Source organism: Aristolochia californica, unplaced genomic scaffold, assembly GCF_029961685.1.
Source record: "Aristolochia californica isolate CCGP_79_NKW_82.1479 unplaced genomic scaffold, dmAriCali1.0.hap1 SCAF_10, whole genome shotgun sequence".
In the NCBI taxonomy this organism is placed as follows: Eukaryota; Viridiplantae; Streptophyta; class Magnoliopsida; order Piperales; family Aristolochiaceae; genus Aristolochia; species Aristolochia californica.
This window is the reverse complement of record NW_027181771.1, coordinates 32,622,368-32,642,244: the sequence shown is the minus strand read 5'-3', so window position 1 is coordinate 32,642,244 and position 19,877 is coordinate 32,622,368. Positions and strand designations below refer to the sequence as shown.

The 19,877-nt window shown below is 40.4% G+C and overlaps 3 protein-coding genes across 3 annotated transcripts; 2 read left to right on the top strand and 1 right to left on the bottom strand.

The window, feature by feature from the left end:
• Positions 1–100: 100 nt before the first annotated feature.
• LOC137942777 (uncharacterized) lies at positions 101–784 on the bottom strand. Its single transcript, XM_068788517.1, has one exon. It carries the CDS (start codon positions 745–747, stop codon positions 217–219), a length of 531 nt encoding a protein of 176 aa, XP_068644618.1. The 5' UTR covers positions 748–784; the 3' UTR covers positions 101–216.
• A 2,124-nt stretch (positions 785–2,908) lies between these two features.
• On the top strand, positions 2,909–5,610 carry LOC137936779 (ABC transporter G family member 6-like). Its single transcript, XM_068781656.1, has one exon. It carries the CDS (start codon positions 3,170–3,172, stop codon positions 5,426–5,428), a length of 2,259 nt encoding a protein of 752 aa, XP_068637757.1. The 5' UTR covers positions 2,909–3,169; the 3' UTR covers positions 5,429–5,610.
• Positions 5,611–9,577: 3,967 nt separating this feature from the next.
• LOC137943109 (probable LRR receptor-like serine/threonine-protein kinase At1g05700) lies at positions 9,578–12,096 on the top strand. The gene is made up of 8 exons (XM_068788806.1): positions 9,578–9,632; positions 9,762–10,275; positions 10,368–10,828; positions 10,978–11,110; positions 11,202–11,270; positions 11,386–11,457; positions 11,548–11,619; positions 11,685–12,096. Exons 1-8 carry the CDS (start codon positions 9,578–9,580, stop codon positions 12,094–12,096), a joined length of 1,788 nt encoding a protein of 595 aa, XP_068644907.1.
• Positions 12,097–19,877: the final 7,781 nt, after the last annotated feature.

Genomic DNA, 19,877 nt, shown 5'->3' with positions numbered 1-19,877 from the left:
ACATTTATGTTAAAAGGGTTTTTTTCCAATCTCTGATCGTCTTTATAGAAGGAATGTTATTACCTGTTACTTGCCTACGGAGCCGACAGATACAATCTAGTAGAATAAATATGAATCCAAATTATATCGATTAACAAATCGATATAGAACAAATACATCCATTTAGTACATGATTATGCAGGGGTTTTTTTTCTTTAACGGAAAAAGGGAGAAAATCTATTTCTTGCTCGGTTCCGGCCAAACACTCACCTTCTCTTTCTCGTATTTGATATACACGGCTGAGACTGCCGCCACAAAATAGACCTGAATCAACAGAGTCGCCGGCGAGTGATAGTTTATTAGACTCTTCCCCGATCCCAGCTCGACCAGCAAGAGCGCCGCCAGGCCGAGGCAGGCCAGCCGGCCGTTAAGACGCTCCGTGTAGGGACTGAACCCGAAGTCCACTTTCAGGCCGTCCGACATGGACTCCTTGAGCGGGACGGGCGGCAGAAACACCCCGTCCCCCTTCTTCTTGGAAGAGGGCGACCCAGATTTTCTAGCTTTCCGGAGCTCCGCTTTCTTGCCTTTGCCGCTGCGATATTTTAAACGGACCTGGTCGAGTCGCTCCTCGAACTCGTCTGGTTCAGTTGGGTCCCCAGATTGGTCTTTGTCGGGCTCCATCGCTCTGGGGAAGAAGGTGAGAGCATGTTTTTTGGGAGATAAGCAAGGAAAAGGGTGGCAGATTGGTGTAGATGAGAGCGTCGCCATTGTCTCCCTCTCGCCTTCACCTGTCTTCTCCTATCTCTCAGAATTTGGAATGGATAATGTGTTTTCTTTTTCAGCATTTTCTCTCATTTGTTTTTATTTTTATCATTTTTTGAACAGTAAAATTTATTATGACACAGATGGGTGTAAGCGATTTGAAAAGCTCTGCTACACCAGAAAAAAAACATAAGTCAGATCTACCAAAGTAGAAATTCATGCGCTTACAATTAATAATAGATAAAAGGTTTATATTAGGTAGCCTAAAGTGGCTCAATCATCTATGAACCTCAGTTCACAGGATAATTAAGAAAAAAAAGAATTATTTATTCTCAAATGAGCTACATAAATTTACTTCTGAAAAATGGATTTGAATCCAAGATTCCAAACCATCTAAAGGAAGAAAACTTGTAAAGAAGGATGGGTTCAACCAGATCAATAAGATCTAAGCCTATTTGAAGGCAAAACAACAACAAGGATTTGAACCTATTTGAAGGCGAAACAATAACAAGATTAAAACCCAAGAAATAAGTAATTTTTTGTCCTATGGACAATTTGGGCGGTAACCCATGTATAAGTACCTGATCTGATATCATGTAAAGTTGGGTCTAAGGCCTATCTCAAAATGACTAACAAAGTTAAAAAAATTCTTTCATGACTAATAAGCTCAAGATCTTTATACCTATTAATCTATGCGAGATTATTTTTTTATAGAGATGATTATAATAGATGAAATGAACTACTATGGACCTGCCAGGCAATTATATATACAATTCAAAGGTCTATACGCTATAAGCTTTGAAGATTTTACTGTGTTATCTACATCTACCCAATTACTTTTTTAAGACGTAGTTCAGAAAAAAATTAACTCATGAATGCAGTAATGTCACTGTGACACGTAAACCCACGTGGTACCCATCTTTATATATGTAAACAATAGTCATACACCATGAATTTGCCACCATTAGTAAGTAAAATATTGCAAGCTAGAAGAGTGTAGTTGCAGCCGGGGGCAACTCCATTGAACCTGCAAGGATACTTTCGTTCTTATGAAAAAAGTTCAAACATGGGCACATTTGTGGTTAGTGTTTTCTTCTTCCACGACGGCCTGATTGAGGAAATCATCTGCTTCACAAGCTCTGTAACTTCTGGTCTCATCACTCCGTCATTTACAGTTAGAACTCATCACCTTACGTTTGCACTGGCTGGCATTGTTCTAAGCCTAGAGACCCAAGAAAGAAAAAAAGATTAACGAATTCTCAGAGACCCAACACAAACACTTTGTTACGCATTGGATTCCGTGGCAGGTCTTGCAGAAACTGTCCTTTCTTCCATCTCCCATCTTTATCTCGTCACCAAGAACGTTACCCAGATCATGGACGTAGGCTTGCGATTACTTCGGATCGACGAGGACGACTCACGCAACTGAAAGGGATGATGAAGGCAGCCGAAGCAAACGTAACTGCAGGAAGTAGTGTCATTTCTTCCCATTCTGGGTAAACACGAACTCAGCACTCCTCCGGCGCAGACGTTACGGAATCCAGCTTCGGAGAGAGCGTGATAATGGCGAGGTGATTCGCTTGGCTATCTAAGGTCCCCAAGAAGAAAGTAAATGCAAACAAACATTTCTGCCAAGGATCAAAAACCTCTGGGGAACAGTCTTTGACTCGAACACACCCACGATCAGACACAGTTCACACAGAATATATAAAATTTCTCTCCTCCTCTCTCTCAAAGTAGCTTCTTGTTCGGTGTAAACAGATATATAAAGATCCATTAAATAGAATTTTAAGGGACCTGTATACTCTAATTTGGAGGGTATATACCTTAAGACTACTCATGGCCGTCTTTCAAACCCACTTGTAAAAGTCTCCATACGATGCTGGTATTAAACCTAGGGTTAGTCTTTGGTCACAGAGGGCAGATGAACAACACCTGCACCTAATTCTCTTAACCCAGTGAAACAGAGGGCCACGTGGAGTGGTGTGAATGGAGGGATGGTTTCTTCACGAAAGCAAAGCGTGATGAGGAGAGATTAGGAGGTGTTGGTCACCTCCATGAGAGAAAATATAATTTAAGGTTGATGAACCCTCTGCTGTCGCAGTTATTGTTCTTAGCTATATATAGAAAACATCAAAAGGAGTTCGCTTTGTGCCGAGAGAGAGGATTGGAAGACGGACGTGTTGCTTGCTTGCTTGCTTTTATGTCTCTCTCCCTTCTTCTTCTTCTTCTTCCACTGTTGCCTGCCTGCCTATCTTTCTCTCCATTAGCGTTCTTGCCTTTCAAATCAAGGACGGGAGAAGGGCGGCACGGACCCAGTTTTTCTGTTTTTCTTCTTGATTAAGGAATTATATAAATCGAAGCGGTTTCTCGCTCTCTGTGGGGTAGTGTGGGAGTTAGAGAGACTCGGAGTGAATTGGAATCTGAAATGTCTCGTGTTGGTTCTGAAGATGTTTTCCCGTCGATTCGTTTCTCGAGTAATTACCAGTCGATGGAGCTCGACGAACTTGCCCGAGGAAGTCGGCGGATTGATGGGCCGTCGCCGACTCTCGGGCAGCTGCTGAAGCGCGTGGGTGATGCGCGGAACGGGGGAAGCCATGGCGACGGGGATCAAAATCCGGCGCACCAGGTTATCGACCTCAGCGATCCTGGATTTGGGCAGAGAGTGGTTCCTTTTGTTCTCTCCTTCAACAATCTTACTTACAGAGTGAAGAGGAGAAGGAAGCTGTTGAGGCTTCCCGGATTTTTCCGCCCGAGCGATAGCTTGGGCGTGGAGGCCAACCCGGTTATGAATGGGAACAACTTTTCCAGGACGAAGACGCTGTTGGATGATATCTCCGGCGATGCTCGCGATGGTGAGATTCTGGCTGTTCTGGGTGCTAGTGGCTCCGGTAAGTCGACTTTGGTAGACGCGCTCGCGAACAGGATTTCGAGAGACAGCTTGAAGGGGACGATAACTTTGAACGGCGAGAACTTGGAATCTCGTCTGCAGAAAGTGATCTCCGCCTACGTGATGCAGGATGATCTTCTCTTTCCGATGCTCACAGTGGAAGAAACTCTCATGTTCTCCGCTGAATTCAGACTCCCCCGGTCGCTCTCGAAATCAAAGAAGCAAGCGAGAGTCCAGGCGCTGATCGACCAGCTCGGTCTTCGGAACGCCGCCAAAACGATTATCGGCGACGAGGGCCACCGAGGGGTCTCCGGTGGCGAACGCCGGCGGGTGTCGATCGGGATCGATATCATTCACGACCCCATCGTTCTCTTCCTGGACGAGCCCACTTCCGGTTTAGACTCCACCAGCGCGTTCATGGTGGTTAAAGTGTTGCAGCGGATCGCACGGAGCGGAAGTATCGTGATCATGACGATTCACCAACCGAGTTATCGGATTGTGGGGCTGCTTGATCGCATGCTATTCCTCTCGAGAGGTCAGACGGTTTACAGTGGACCTCCTTCCGGCCTCCCTCTCTTCTTCGCGGAGTTCGGCCATCCGATACCCGAGAACGAGAACCGGACGGAGTTCGCCCTTGATTTGATAAGGGAGCTGGAGGGTACTCCCGGCGGGACGAAGGGCCTGGCGGAATTCAACAAGTCCTGGCAGTCCATGAAGCATCCTCGTACGACGAGTCCCGGCCGTCTCGGTCTCTCTCTGAAAGACGCCATTAGCGCTAGCATTTCGAGAGGGAAACTGGTCTCCGGCGCCACGGCGACGACGAACGACGTGGCTTCCGCCTCAGCCATGACCACTTACGCAAACCCCTTCTGGGTCGAGATGGCCGTCCTAACGAAACGATCCGCTACCAACACCAGAAGGATGCCAGAACTGCTCGGTATCCGTCTTGGTGCTGTTCTTGTGACCGGCTTCATCCTCGCCACCATCTTCTGGCAGTTGGACACTTCGCCTAGAGGGGTTCAAGAGCGACTAGGTTTCTTCGCCTTCGCCATGTCGACTACCTACTACACTTGCGCCGACGCCCTCCCGGTGTTTCTCCAGGAGCGATACATCTTCATGAGAGAAACAGCTTACAACGCTTATCGTCGATCCTCTTACGTTCTCTCCAACTTAATTGTTTCACTTCCCTCTCTCATCTTTCTGGCGTTCGCATTCGCTGCCGTCACGTTCTGGGCAGTGGGCCTCGCCGGCGGAGTCTCCGGCTTCTTCTTCTTCTTTTTCATTATCTTAGCTTCCTTCTGGGCCGGAAGCTCCTTCGTCACCTTCCTCTCCGGCGTCGTCTCTAACGTCATGTTTGGTTTCACCATCGTCGTCGCCATCCTCGCATACTTTCTTCTGTTCAGCGGTTTCTTCATCAACCGGGATCGAATTCCTCCTTACTGGATTTGGTTCCACTACATCTCACTAGTCAAATACCCCTACGAAGGGGTGTTACAGAACGAGTTCGATGACCCAACCAAGTGCTTCGTCACAGGCGCGCAGATCTTCGACAGCACCCCGCTGGGGAACATCCCCGAAGCCATGAAAGGACAGATCCTCAAATCGCTGAGCTCGTCCCTCGGTGTTCTAATCACTCCCACCACCTGTGTCACCACTGGCGTGGACATCTTGAAGCAGCAAGGCATCACAGACTTGAGCAAATGGAGCTGTCTGTGGATCACAGTCGCTTGGGGGATCTTTTTCAGAATCTTGTTCTACTTCTCCCTGCTGCTTGGAAGCAAAAACAAGAGGAGATAGAGAGAAGACGATAATAGTTTTCCATTTTCTTCTATTTTCTTTGTTTTTTAAATGCACTTTAAGATTTCCTTTTCTGAGTTTCATGAACTATCCGAATGTAACTGCTGAAATTTCTCTCTTTCTGTCAAGTTATTAATCATGTAAAAGCGTTTTATCAGACCAAATAATTGAGGCAGATAATATAGAAAAGGTTCGAAAGATCTCCCTTCCTTTCTTTTGTTTCTCTTGTTTCCAGATGGGAACTGAACTGTTTCTTGATTCCGACTTCCGAGCAGTCACTCAACACAATCCAAATCCCGGGAAGTGATTGTCATTGTCTTCTTTGATGTGGAGTAAGGCATATATAGACAATTTACAGAGACTCCTAATCGATTACGAAAAATACTCAATTGAGTGAGAAGACAGCAGATCCAGCATCTGCTAGAAAACGAAGAAGTTTTCCATTCTTCAAACGATACGAGCCCTTAGTGAGAAAAGAAAAAAAGGAGCCACCCAGCAGCTTAGCAAACAACATTTCTACAGTGTTTCAGTAATTAAACAAATTGATCGCGGTAAGGTCCAGATTTTGCAGAAGGAAAAGCTTGTTATCGCATGCATTAAAGCATTCGCAACCCCCATCTGTTCCTCATTAAAATGAAGTAGTTGGAAAGTAATAGTGTTTGAAACGCCTCCGAAGCTTCACAACAAGCCATTACGAAATCCAGTAAGGATGAGGGGAGTGGCTTTATTGATTCATGCTAGATGATGGTTCTTTCAATGTTTTGTACAGCTTGACCTCTTTCTCTTACCAGTTGAGGGACGAAGCAAGAGAGAGAATAGAGAAAGATGTTAAATAAGATGGCTACTTTTCTCTGCCTGTCTATTTGTGTGCTTTTAGAGTAACAGGAAAATGAAGAGGCCTTGTAAATATATGTTGGCTCTTAGTCATGGTAGACATGAAAGCTTTTGTAAAAGGGAATTTTACTATATTATCTAATTTATTAAAAAATAATAATAAAAATAACCAAATTTTTAATTTTAATATCACAAATACCCAACTTTGACCGGTCAATTACAACACATGTGTACTATAAAAAAATGACACGTAAACTTTGATCGCTTATGTTGTCTATATGTCATCACGCCACAGAATGCCACATGAACCCTCTACATCAATTTTTTCTTTTCATGATTGATTTAAGTTATTTTGTACTTAAAAAATATTTTATAAATCTTAATTTCTGGATTTAAAAAATCTTACACATTTTATTGCATTACCTTCACTTTAAGATGATAAAATATATAAAAAATGATTATTAATTAATTTTTTAAAAAATTAAATATAATTAATATATTAACGTAATTATTTTACTTTAAGATATTATTTAATTTAATAAAATATTTAGTAAAAAATAAATTTGTTTTTTAAAATATTAAATCCGTATATTAATTCATTAAATATTTTTAAATTTACCTATTTAACATCTTTTAATCTCCATTTAAAATATTTTTTAATTGAAAAAATTATTTTAGCATTTAAAATTTTTATTTATCGATACACATTTTATTACCTAATATTTAAAATTTTAATTTAAAATAATTTTAAAATATTTATTCTTTGGCATGGCTAGATGATGTGACATCCTACAGGGAGGATAACGTGGCTTCCCGATGATGTGGTGGCTGACATGTTATAAGACTTTTGCTCAAATTAGTGAAGGTGTTAAGAAGAGCAGCTTTCCTTCCTTTAATTTTCTCTCTCTAGTCCTTTAAAGTACTTAACTACAAAGGAAGAATCACCGCTGTGTGGTTGCTAAAGCCATTGCCCTCATTATTATTAGAGACTTAATGCATAAGTGGGTTAACCCAATTTTTATTTCTTGTCCTAACTCTGAAATGAATGAATCAACCCTACCTTTCTTTCATTGTTGATTGAATAAAAGTGGGTCTGTCCCACGTTAGGGAGAAGTCTCCTATCACATGTTCAATTAAGGAGAAAATATCATATGCTTTCCTCCTTATTTTTGTGGGAATTGAGGCTCAAGGTTCCTCTAAAATTCCAATATTTTGATGATAACAAACTAATTTATTTAACTTTGGTCTATGAGTGGAATTTTTATGTAAATGAAAAGCATAAAATTATTTTTGAAAAAGGAGTCGGCCTTGTACTAGTGGAGTCGAACCCACTTGCTACAAACAACAGAAAATATAGTTGAATTGACTTACAAGAAATTGTGGATTAAAATGTGGAGTCGACCCTTGCACTGAAGCTGTAGAAGGAATCGATTCAATTTCAAAGGATTCCAACCCTTCCAATAAGCAAAAAACGAAAAGAGGAGTCAACACCAACTTATGGTAAGTTTTGGATTAAATTGTGGAGTTGACCCTTGTATTGAAGCTACATAATGAGTTGAGCTCATTCCAAAGGAGTCAAACCGGTCCAAAAAGCATAAAAGAAATAACGAGTCAACATTGATTTCCAATAATTTTTTTTATTAAAAAGTGGAGTCGTCTTCTGTACTAAAACTAAAGGAGTCGAGCTCACAAAGGAGGAGCCAACCCTATTTTAAAGAAAAAGAAACAAAGAGGAGTCAGACTTTGGCCAACCATGGTCGACTCTTTACTAAAGCTGCAGAAGGATTCTAGCTTACAAAGAAGGATTCAAAGTCAAATCTGACCATTCGAAGTAAAGGATTCGACTCCCATGCACTGGAGTCGACCCAAGAATTTCAAATGCTTGAAATATCAAAGGTTGTTTTAGATTGTGAACCACTATAAAAACTATTAGTGCAACGAGTAATTATTTGCTTATCTTTGTTTTTAGACACTCGAAATGCAATGAATTTTTAGTTTCGCCATAGAAACTTGATAAAAATAAATTATTTACTTTCCCACGTTACAGTGTGATACTCAAGCTTTTGTTCTAGAGAGTACAAGGTGCTTGGTGAAAATAGCAACCTTACGAAGGAATAGTAGTTGAACAAATTTATTGAAACTCTTAACCTTATGTTGTAACAAAATAATTCCTCCATCAAGTAAAGGAAAGGGAGAAGAAGGGGAACTTTCTCATTGATAATTTGGATCGAAAGGTTTTATCCCAAAATGACTAGTAATTTTTTTTTCGATTAATAGACTTAAGATCTTTTGATTCATTAATTTATGTGAATCTATTTTTGAACGCTTTCTCTCATGTGTAGACTCTTTTTTTTGCTCCTACATGTGGACAATTTAGGTAGAAGCATACGTACAAGCACTTGATATGATATCGTAATAATTTCCGTCTAAGACGTATCTCAAAGTGACTAATCATGTTATGTAACTTTTTAAAATATTATCTCATCTTTTTAGTTAAAAAAGAAGAGCATAAACATCATTTCAATTTTTTTACAATATTTATTTATTTATTTATTTATAATGAATAGCTATATTTATTAAAATATATATATATATATATATATATATATATATATATGATGTGTTTTGCTCACTTTGATCCACCTTTGGCACATTAAATTAGGACCAAATCCCCATTTAATCTACCCTTTATGCACACGCCTAGGTGGAAAAGCCTCTTCTTCCTCTTGATATTATGATCATATGTGAAGCTATTTCTTGCACTTCCTTTCATATGTGGGCTCTCTTTATTTCTTCTACAGTTTTGGGCCTTGATCTTTTCCTCATATGAACTTGTTTGGCCCATGGATAAATGATTATGATAAATAGTAATAAACATAACAGCATTTTAAGCGCAGCTTAATATAAAAACCATTCTTGGCTGTTTCAGTTTCTTACTAACACAGTCGCCTGAGATCCGGATGGTAAATAAGGCTCCCGCATCTGTAAATCCTCAAAAACCACTTTCGTCGATCTTTGTTTTGTTATCTGTTTTGTTTTGGAAGACGAAGTTGTGGAGAAACCAGTCCAGCTTTGTCTTGTTTCTATCGTAGCTTCGTTGAGCCAGCAATGGATCACTATAAATTTATAAACAATTCATGAAATACATCATCGTCATCTCTGCTGCCAAACACAACAGACATTCCTTTCGTTTAATTACAAGCTGTTTCCCTCAAGATAGGCTGACCAGTTCTTGATTTCGCTCCATGTTCTTGAAACAATCATTCAGTGCATCTGCACTTGCCTCTCAATCTTCAAGGAGCAGAGCTCGAGAAGATGGTTTGGGTGGTTTTGTTGCTGGCGCTATTCAGTCGACAAGCATTTTCTCAAGGTAAAATCAACCTCAGTCCCACCGGATTCGTAGCTCCTTAAGTTTCTGTTAAACATCTCAACTGATCTTCAGATTGTTAAACATCGATAGTCGTTTAGGTTAAATTTTCTGCGTTACTGGAAAGTGCAGATCCTTACTGGTTGAAAATCGACTGTGGAGGAGAAGACGACAGTGTCACTGGATGGGTATCAGATGACAGCTTCATCAGCACCGGTCATAATTCCCTGCCTGAAGAAAAAATAGATATGTTACAGCTAAACACACTTCGATTCTTCTCCGATCAAAACAAAAACTGCTACACGTTGCCAGCCACCGCTCAGGAGAAGTATCTCATTCGAGCTGGTTTTTATTACGGGAATTACGATGGGAAATTCAGAGGCCCCGTCTTCGATCTCCAGTTCGATGGTAACTTCTGGGTCACTGTGGACACTTCGAATAACACCCCCTTTGCAGAGGAAGCAATCGTTGTAGCAAAACGAGACAACATCAGCGTCTGTGTCGCTCGGACTAAGGATGGGGATCTTCCATTCATCTCCTCTCTTGAAATGATAAATCTTTCTCCAGACATGTATGGCGCCATGGACAACAACACTGCTTTGTTCATGGACTACAGACTCAACTTCGGATACTCAGAAACTGTCTGGTGAGATACATTAATTATCTGAACATCGAATTTGATTAACTCATCTGCACTAATCTAATCAGGTTTCTGATTTCTGGGTCGTGATGTTGCAGGTGGCCGGATGATCCATACGCGCGAATTTGGTACCCGTCTGAGTTTGCAAACTACATAAATGTGATTGCTACGGGTCCGATTAACACATTGCATGATAGACCTCCATCGACCGTGATCATGTTCGCCATTGAAGCACTGCGGCCGTTGGACCCGATCGAGCTTTCCTTCGATCTACTGCGGCAGGAACGGTCCAAGTACGTCAATCTCTACTTCATCGATTACTCTGTCTCACAGGGCAGAAGCTTTGATATTTACGTAGATGGAGAGAACACAAATATGACAGTCTCTCCTACCTTGGAATACTCTGAAGAAGTCTATGTAGTCACAGAGCCAACGAATACTGCATCTTTGCATCTGACGCTTGTTCCCAAAGCAGACTCGCCTCTTCCTCCGATCATCAGTGCCATGGAATTGTACACAGTGAGCCCAGATTTGGTTCAGGGGACCAATGACAATGATGGTGAGCATTTATTCATATACTTTCTCAGCTCCAAAATCGAGCAGAATATTGGCTAGGTGTCAAGACTGAAACTGAACGACGACTATAGAATCTAGAAATGCTGCTTCTTGTTATTCCCTATTGTCATAATGGTTAATTTGTCGTTGTAGTGAGCGGTTTAGGGCTGTTTGCGTACAATTCAGAGAAGCTGAGGAGCTGGACAGGGGATCCATGTCTACCTAGCAATACCGTCTGGGAATGGTTGAGATGCAGTCAGAAAGACCCGCCTCGGGTTACTGCTCTGTAACATCTTCTACCCGTCCTTGTTTCTGGTGCGGTTCTCATCAGTTTATCTTTAGAATGAATAATCTCTCGTGTTTGTTTCTTCTTTCAGGTATCTGGCCGGTCATGGCCTTCAAGGGCCTTTGCATGATTTCAGTCAAATGGATGCACTCGAAATCATGTAAGTTACTGACAGCAATGCAACGAGCAGGAAATTATTACTGCAGAAAGAGAACCGCGTCTGTTTCTGTTCTAGAATTTCATAGGAAGGATCTAAAATTTCATGTATGCTGTAGTGATCTACACAACAACAGCCTCTCTGGACCCATTCCCGACTTCCTTGGAAGATTACCCAACTTGAAGGAGCTGTAAGTAAACCTAGATTCTTCTTGTCTTTATAATGAAATGTTATTCTGCGCTACATTCATGGATTCATCTCTTCTTGCTATTTGAAGCAGAAATTTAGCGGAGAACAATTTTGATGGCAAAATTCCCGAGTCTCTGACCAATAACAAGAAAATTTCGCTGAAGTAAGCAACATCCGTTTCTGCAACTCCATGCTAGTCAGGTCTTAACTTTGCTTCTCTATTTGTAGTGTGACCAGCAACCCCAGCCTTGGGCATTCAGACAAGAACAAGACCCCATTAATCGTGGGATTATCAGTTGGTGGAGCTTTTCTATTTGTGGTCATTTGCATTCTGTTGGCGGTATTAATTTATAAATGCAGAAAACCAGCAAAAACAGACACAGAAGAAGAGCTTGGTGAAGCAGAGGCGGCTGCTCAAGCAGCTCCTGCAAGAGTTGAGACAGTAGTGTTAAATGGGGAAGATCCCACTGAGGAGGTTCATACTGGGCTAGAAAGTGAGGAGGATTCAGTACCGGTGAACCTAGAGGAAGATGATGAAATCTCTGCCGGTTTGAGAAGACAGATGGAATCGGAATTTGAGGATTTGCTTGAACAACATGGGCAACAAGCGGGCAATGCAGAATCCCACAGAACAGTTTAAGAAACTTATTGAATGGCCTAGGCGTTTTGGAATCGCATTTGTTGAAGAACAGGAATCATCAACAGAAGAGGCGATTCTTTTCATGTGTTAGGAGACAGAAATTTTTTGACATTCAAGTTCAAAAAACGAAAATTAGTCTATGTTCTCATCGCTGCTACCCTATCCTTCCTACTAAAAAAATTACCAGTTTCCAATTCCCTTCCGCTTCCGTTGCAAGGAATTACTAGTTCAATCTGCAACGCGGATTTCACCCCATTTCGTTTTCGCTATTCGATTAGGATACCTCTACCCTCAATATTTATTAAGTAACACAGATTTTACCCTCTTTAGTTGTTGCGATTCGATTAGGATACCTCTGCCCTCCATATTTATTAAGTAACACAGATTTTACCCTCTTTCGTTGTTGCGATTCGATTAGGATACCTCGGCCCTGCGTATATATAAGCGAGGGACTTCGCCATTCACTTCCCTTTGAGTCCCTCCTACACTTAATTTCTTTCTTCTTCACCAAAGTAATCCAACTCAGTAATGGCGCCTTCGCGTTCCTCCTCTGTCGTGCCTTTCACCCCTTTCTCCGCTCCGTCCTCTTATTCTCTCTCCTCCCCTCGTCAATCCTCTCACCCATACAGAGTCTTGGAGGTGGAGACAGAGACCAGGGCTTCTGCTAAACTATGGGTTTACCACGACGACCAGATCATTGCCAAGGTTGATAGGACGAGAGGTGTAAACACCGCCTGGAACAAAAAGTTTATTTTCGCCGTCACGGAGGATTTCCTCTTCGACGACGATTCTCTGCTCTTCTTGGATATCTACAGTCGCCCAACCGTGCCGCTCCTCGGGAGAAAGAAGTTGATGGGTACCGCCAAGTGCAGCGTCAAAGATGCCTTGAAGGGGATTGAGACGAATGGGGATGGCGAGGTGGTGCGTTGTACATTACCCTTGAATGGGGTTTCCGGCATGGCTGACGGAACGTTGAAGGTGAAGTTGCGGCTGTGGAGAGAGGTTTTTGATTACGTGAGTCGAGAATAATACTTCAATTTCTATGATATTTTGTTATTCACATCATTTTAAAGACTATGTAGAGTTTAAGAGTGATTAAAGGGGTAAGAGAGTGCCTTAGTCAGCACATCGGCAAGCTGATCTCGAGACACAACATGAAGGACTTCAATGATTCTTGCTTCTAATTTTTCCTTAATAAAGTGTCTATCAACTTCAACATGATTAGTTTTATCATGTTGGACTGAGTTGTAGGCAATATTACATGTTGCCTTACTATCACAATATTATTTCAGCTGACGATCTAGCCATCGCCTCTTGTTTATTACTTCTCCATGTGACCAAATTTCTACCTATAAATATAAAGTATCCAGATGTAGATCGTCGATCCTCTATTAACTCAACCCAGTCAGCATCGGTATAACCTTCAATTTTCAAGTCACCTCTTTTTTTAAATAAAATTCATTTCCCTAGAGATGATTTCAAGTAGCGCAAGATACGGTTGACGACATTCACTTGGAGAATGCATAAATTGACTAACCACACTTAGTACATAGGCTAAATCTGGTCTCTGATAACGTTCCTTGTTAATAGGGACTTGATTTGAATGTGTTCCCAATTTTAGATTTTCTTCCATGGGAGAACTGACTTGACTATATGTTGTCATACCAATTTTCTTCAACAAGTTCAAAACATATTTTCGTTGAGATAGAAAAAATCATTTATTCAATCTTGACACGACAATACCAAGAAAATATTTTAAGTAACTAAGATATTTCATTTCAAACTCTCTGGCAAGATGACTTAGCAATGATTTCTTTTCTTCTGGATCATTCTCAGTTACTATCATATCATCAACATACACAATAAGAGTTGTGATTGTTTCTTTGTTAGATTTTAAGAAGAGAGTATGATCTGAGTTGCTTTGCTTGTATCCGATAGATTTCATAAAATTAGTGAACTTTCCAAACCACGCCCTTGGAAAATGCTTCAAACCATATAGGGATTTCCTCAATTTACATACTTGTTTGCATCATTTGGTTTGCATAACACATCCAAGAGGTAATTCCATATATACTTCTTCTTAGAGATCTCCGTCAAAATACATTTTAAACATCAAACTGATATAAAGGCCAGTCAAGATTCACAATTAGAGATAGTAGAATTAAAACAATATTGATTTTGGCCATTGGTGCGAATATTTCCATGTAATCAATCCTGTATGTTTGAGTATATCCTTTGACGACAAACATTGCTTTGAACCTTTCAATGGTGTCATCGGCTTTATATTTAATGGTAAATACCCACCTGCATCCGATTTGTGTCTTTCCTACAAATAGGTCAACCACTTCCCATGTTGAATTATTTTGGAGGGACCTCATTTCTTCATTCATAATTTCTTTCCACATAGGATCTTTTAAAGCTTTCTACACACTATTAGAAATATATATAACAGATAATTGATTCACAAATACTTTATTTGTCTTAGACAATCTATGATAAAACACCAAATTAAGCATACGATACTGAGATTTAGAAGTGAGAAGAGGTTCATAATTAACTCTAGGTTTTCCTCTTGTGATTTGATAAGGTAACACTCTTAGTTGAGTTTCAGAACTTACCTGAAGCTCAGACATGGACTCGAACTCAAAAAGCAATTGATCCACTGGTACATTATGAAGGGGGAAAGATGTCGGTTGAGACTCTGATTGTATCACTTCCATCTGGTCTTGACTACCTCCATCTTGTGAACCATGCTCATTTGTATCATTTTGATGTTCACTACTGTAACAAGAATACTTACGACTTGTAGTATCCAAGGTGTCCAAATGATGATTAAGGGTATGCAATTCAATCATATTCTCCCCCTGAATTGAAGACTCAGGAGTAGAATAATGTATGTTATCTTCATGAAATACCACATCAAGAGTGATATACAATTTATGAGAGGGAGGATGGTAACAATGATAGCCTTTCTGATGTTTAGCATAACCAACAAAGACACACTTGAGAGCTCGGGGTTCCAATTTATTTCTCATTGGCTTATGAAGATGAACAAAGGTTACACACCTAAAAACTCTTGGTGGCAGATTCGACATAGAAGGTGAACTTATGGTTTCATGAAGAATACTCAAGGGAGTCTGAAATTATAATGCACTCGAGGGTATTCACTTGATAAGATAAGCTGCAGTTGTGATGGTTTCACCCTAGTAACTAGTCGACATATGAGTTTGAAACAATGAAAGATGAACAACCTCAAGAAGGTGGCAGTTCTTTCGTTATGCAACCCTATTTTGTTGAGGGGTATACGGACAAGTAGTTGATGAGTAATACCATGATCATGTCGATATTCTTTCAAACCTTGATCAACAAATTCTCCATCAATGTCAGTGCGAATAGTTTGTATTGTAGAATGGTACCGAGTGACTATCATTTTGTGAAATTATTTGAACAATGAACTAACTTCACTTTTTTATTTCATTAAGCAAATCCAAGTCATACGGGTGTGATCATCAATAAAGGAAACAAACCACCATTTATCACCAAGAGAGGCTATATTTGTTGAATCCCATACATCAGAGTGGATAATCATAAAGGGTGTTGGATTCTTATTCACGCTTATTTGAAATGGAACACGATGGCTTTTAGCCAATTCATGTATATCACACTTAAAATCTGAAACAGATAATCTAGTAAAGAGTTTTGGAAACAATTTCTTTAAATAACCAAATGATGAGTGACCCAACCGTTTATGCCATAACCAAATTTCAGAATCTACAGATTTATTCACGGAGAATGCTTTAGCTAACTGATGAGAACTCTCTAGCTTCAAATCAAAGTAATAGAGTTTCCCCCTTCAAATACCATAACTAATTATTTTTCGAGTTCGAATGTCCTTAAAAACACACAGGTTAAGCCAAAAAATCACAATACAAAGCAGAGTGCAAGTTAATAAATTATGATTGAGGGTTCAAACAACTAATACAGAATCAAGACTCAGATTTTCAGTGAGGGTGATGGAACCTTCTCTGATAATGTGAGAGGACATACCATTTACCGCATCCTCAATCGTGTGAGAGGTGGAGGGTTCTGCTACTGCAACGAAAACATGAATATTTGGTTTAGAGTTCAGTTTGTGAGGCGCTTTGTTAGGATTCCACCATTTTGGATACCCAATAAGTTCATAGCATCTTGACTTAGTATGCCCAATCTCACCACAGTGAGTACAAATATGTTCTGGTTTTGCTGCTCCAATCTCATAACTGTGATTCTGAGATCCTGATTCTTGATTTTGATCACTGGTAGGACCAGTTGGTCGAGCTATTTTAGGCTTAGCTCGACGTGCCACCATTGCAGATTACTCAACACAATCAACTTCACCATTTAAAGTGGTTATGCGAACGGAGTCACGACGTACGTAAGCATATGCTTCTTTAATATCTAATATAGGGTCCTTTTTGAGAATTTTGTATCGGATTTGTTCAAATTCTGCATCCAATCCGTTTAAGAAAGTGTCTACACGCAATCTTTCAACGGATTTTCTATAGGAGATAATATCATTCGGATATTTCATTATAATCCTGTAACGATGATCAAGTTCTTGGAAATTTTTCGGAAGATCACCATAAAATGTTGACAGAGGGCGACCGGTCTGTTTGGTGGAGAAAGCTCTCTGATTCAATGAAAAAAGTTGTGATACATCTGACCCATTGTAGAAAATTTTGGCCAGAGCATTCCAAATTTTGCGTGCAGTGCGTAGATGAATATAACGCTTCATAATATTTGGTGACATAGAGGTTAGCAATCACCCCTTCACCTTTTGATTTTCAGCATACCACTTCATATAGGAAACATCAATTTCTTATGGGATTGGTGTTTTCCCATAATATATTCAAGCTTCTCACGTCCTGCAATTTGCGTCTCCATGATCTGGGATCATACATCGTAATTAACTTTCGTAAGAATGATGCTGGTTGTAAAACCAGAGTTTTTGGATTGAATATAAATAATCGATGTTGATTCCTTCACCATGATGCAAGGAGATTGACGATGATCAGAATAAAATTAAACATTCAACGAACTGGTCTGGTTCGCTTCCTATCGTTGGGTTGACCCAATTTGGGTCTCTAATTCTGGTATGGTCTGGGAACTGGTCCGGTATGTCGCTATGTTTACCCGATTTTGGGTCTTTGATTCTAGTCTGATCTGCCACTGGGTTGGCCCGGTTTGGTTTTTGGTTTGGTCAGCTGGGTTGACCCGATTTTGGGTCTCAGTCTGATCCAAGTCCGGATCGCGCTCGGCAGAAAATAAATAAACAATATCTAAGTTAAGATAAAATTAAATGATTGCACCTTCGTCTTCTCCGTCAGCGACGCTGGAAGGTGGTTCGATTGCGGTTCATCGTCGGCTTTCGGGACTGAACAGTGTTGTTCACGGGAACGAGCTGCTGCTCTGTTCTTCAATGACTGAAACTTCTCCGTCGGGCCAGAGCAGAAAACGGAGAGTTGTTGCTTCTTCTTTTTTCCAGTGACTTTCGCCAGCAAAGGAGATGAATATGGGAAATGAATACAGGAGCACTGACTCTGATCTTCGGTGACTGGAAGGAGAAAAGAATTCTCCCGCTCCAATACCAAGTTGAGAATAAGCCTTTAATTTCTATGATATTCTGTTATTCACATCGTCGGCTTAAATAGCCATTTTACAAACTATACATGGAGAGTTTAAGAGTGATTAACGGGATTACAAAATCACATAATTACAAGGATTTAAAGAATATATACTGTGAAGGAAAGAATATATTTCTTCGTAAAGGAAGAAATCTCAACAACGTGGGAGAGATTGATCATCACTATCATGTGTCGTCACGTAATCGGGAAAATTTTGGTGAACCAAGCAAAGAAGAAAGAAGCATTATGGCGGATTTTCTTGTTTATCAACATGAAGAAAGATTATTCTCCTTTTAGTTTTTTCATTATTTCATTACTTTGTTCTTGACAAGATGAACGATGTGAACACAACCACAATTAGTTTAACGTGAATTAAATCTTGCATTCATTCATTACTTTGTTCGTAGCAGAGGTTTGTGTCTTGTACACAACTGCAAACGATTTAGTTCAAAGAGATTAAAGGCTTCCCAATTGGTTTTTCTTATTTAGAGATGACCAAAGCTTCTTGTTGTTCCATGCACTACGAACACGAAGACAACAAATAAGCAAAAAACAGTAATCCAATTTACAGAACAAGAGGTCCCTTTTATTTAACTTTTTAATCTTTTGATAACGAACCAAACTCATAACTTCGGCATTTCAATTTGAGACCAAGAAGAGAAGCATCAACAAGTTTGTGCTGAAGATACCACACCAGAAGACTATTAATCCAAATCGTTCACTCTTCCATTAACATTGGAGACGGTCTTTTGCAGTTTTTTCTTGTTGTACTAAGTTGTTACAACGTAAGAGGAAGTAAATCCCTAGCATTTATTTCCATCTGCCTAGGGGTGGCTTCGAACCAAGCCGGCTTGCGAGCGGCTCGTGTTCGGCTTGGTTCGACTCATTATATTTCGAGCTCAAGCCAAACTCGAACTCAGAAATGGGCTCGTTTAGGTTAACGAGCCGAGCTCTAACAGAGCCAGGTTCGGCTCGTCGGCTCACGAGCAGCGGGATCGGGGGTCTCTCTCTCGCCCTCACTCTCTTCTCTCCCGAAATTTTTTTTTCTGTCTCTCTCCTGCCCTCGCTCTCTTCTCTCCCGAAATTTTTTTTCGGTCTCTCTCCCGCCCTCGCTCTCTTCTCTCCCGAAATTTTTTTTCGGTCTCTCTCTCTCACCCTCGCTCTCTTCGTCTCCTCCTTCCCTTCTATCTTTTTCCTCTGAAATTCCCACTCTCGGCCTCAATCTCCCTTCTCCCTCTCGCCGCTGGTGCCCCTTCCGCCGCCGCTGCACCTAATCCTTCCCCCCGCTCATCGCCTTCTCTGCCTCTCATCGTCATCGCCGTCGACTCCCGTAGCGTCACTCTCACCTCGTCGTACCCCAATTAGAGCGGCTGCTCTGGACCCTCTCTCGTCATCGTCACCCCCCTACCACCGCTTGTTGCCGCCGTCAAATCAGCCTGCCACCACTCTCGTCGGAACGGGAACCCCCGGATACCTAAAGTTCAGAGAAAGGGGGAGAGATTATTTTCCCCCCTCGACGCTCCGTCCCGCACAACGTGCGAACTCGCATGTGCAGTTCACACATGCGAGTTTCGCACGTGTGGTTTTTATAAAAAAAAAAAAAAAACTTGCAAATCCTATTCTCAGCCTGTTTTTCTTATGGACGATGCAATAATACGTAAAAATATAATGTGTTAAAGTTAGCATTTGATAAAATTTTCCTGTTTATTTTTTTATTTTTTATAATTAATCTTGTACACAGTTAATTGGCTCACGTAATTGTTGTATTAATGTATAATAAACAACAATCAATAAATAATATAATATCTAATTTAATTAATTAATATATTAATTATACATTAAATTACTTATTTGTGTTGTAATCATGTTTGTTTTACCTAATTTGGGGTTTAAATATTATGTTTTAATTAAGTATACTATTATAAGTTACTCATTTTCTTGTTTTTTATATTTTTCTTATTTTGGGGCACTAACACTGGAAACTGTTTTCTAATGTATATGAACTTGTCCACACTAACACCAAGTTTGAAATTAAATTTCATGTAGAGGAATTAAATGAATTTGAAGCAGGAGATGAAGATGAACTTCAAATTTTAAGTTTATTGACTAACCCCCCTT

Bases quoted from the DNA above. Each gene is read 5' to 3' on its own strand.
- LOC137942777 (XM_068788517.1), bottom strand. From the start codon at position 747: ATGGCGACGCTCTCATCTACACCAATCTGCCACCCTTTTCCTTGCTTA.
- LOC137943109 (XM_068788806.1), top strand. From the start codon at position 9,578: ATGGTTTGGGTGGTTTTGTTGCTGGCGCTATTCAGTCGACAAGCATTT. The intron at 10,276-10,367 runs GTGAGATACATT...GTGATGTTGCAG, and splicing joins GGATACTCAGAAACTGTCTG to GTGGCCGGATGATCCATACG. The intron at 11,111-11,201 runs GTAACATCTTCT...TTCTTCTTTCAG, and splicing joins CCGCCTCGGGTTACTGCTCT to GTATCTGGCCGGTCATGGCC.
- LOC137936779 (XM_068781656.1), top strand. From the start codon at position 3,170: ATGTCTCGTGTTGGTTCTGAAGATGTTTTCCCGTCGATTCGTTTCTCG.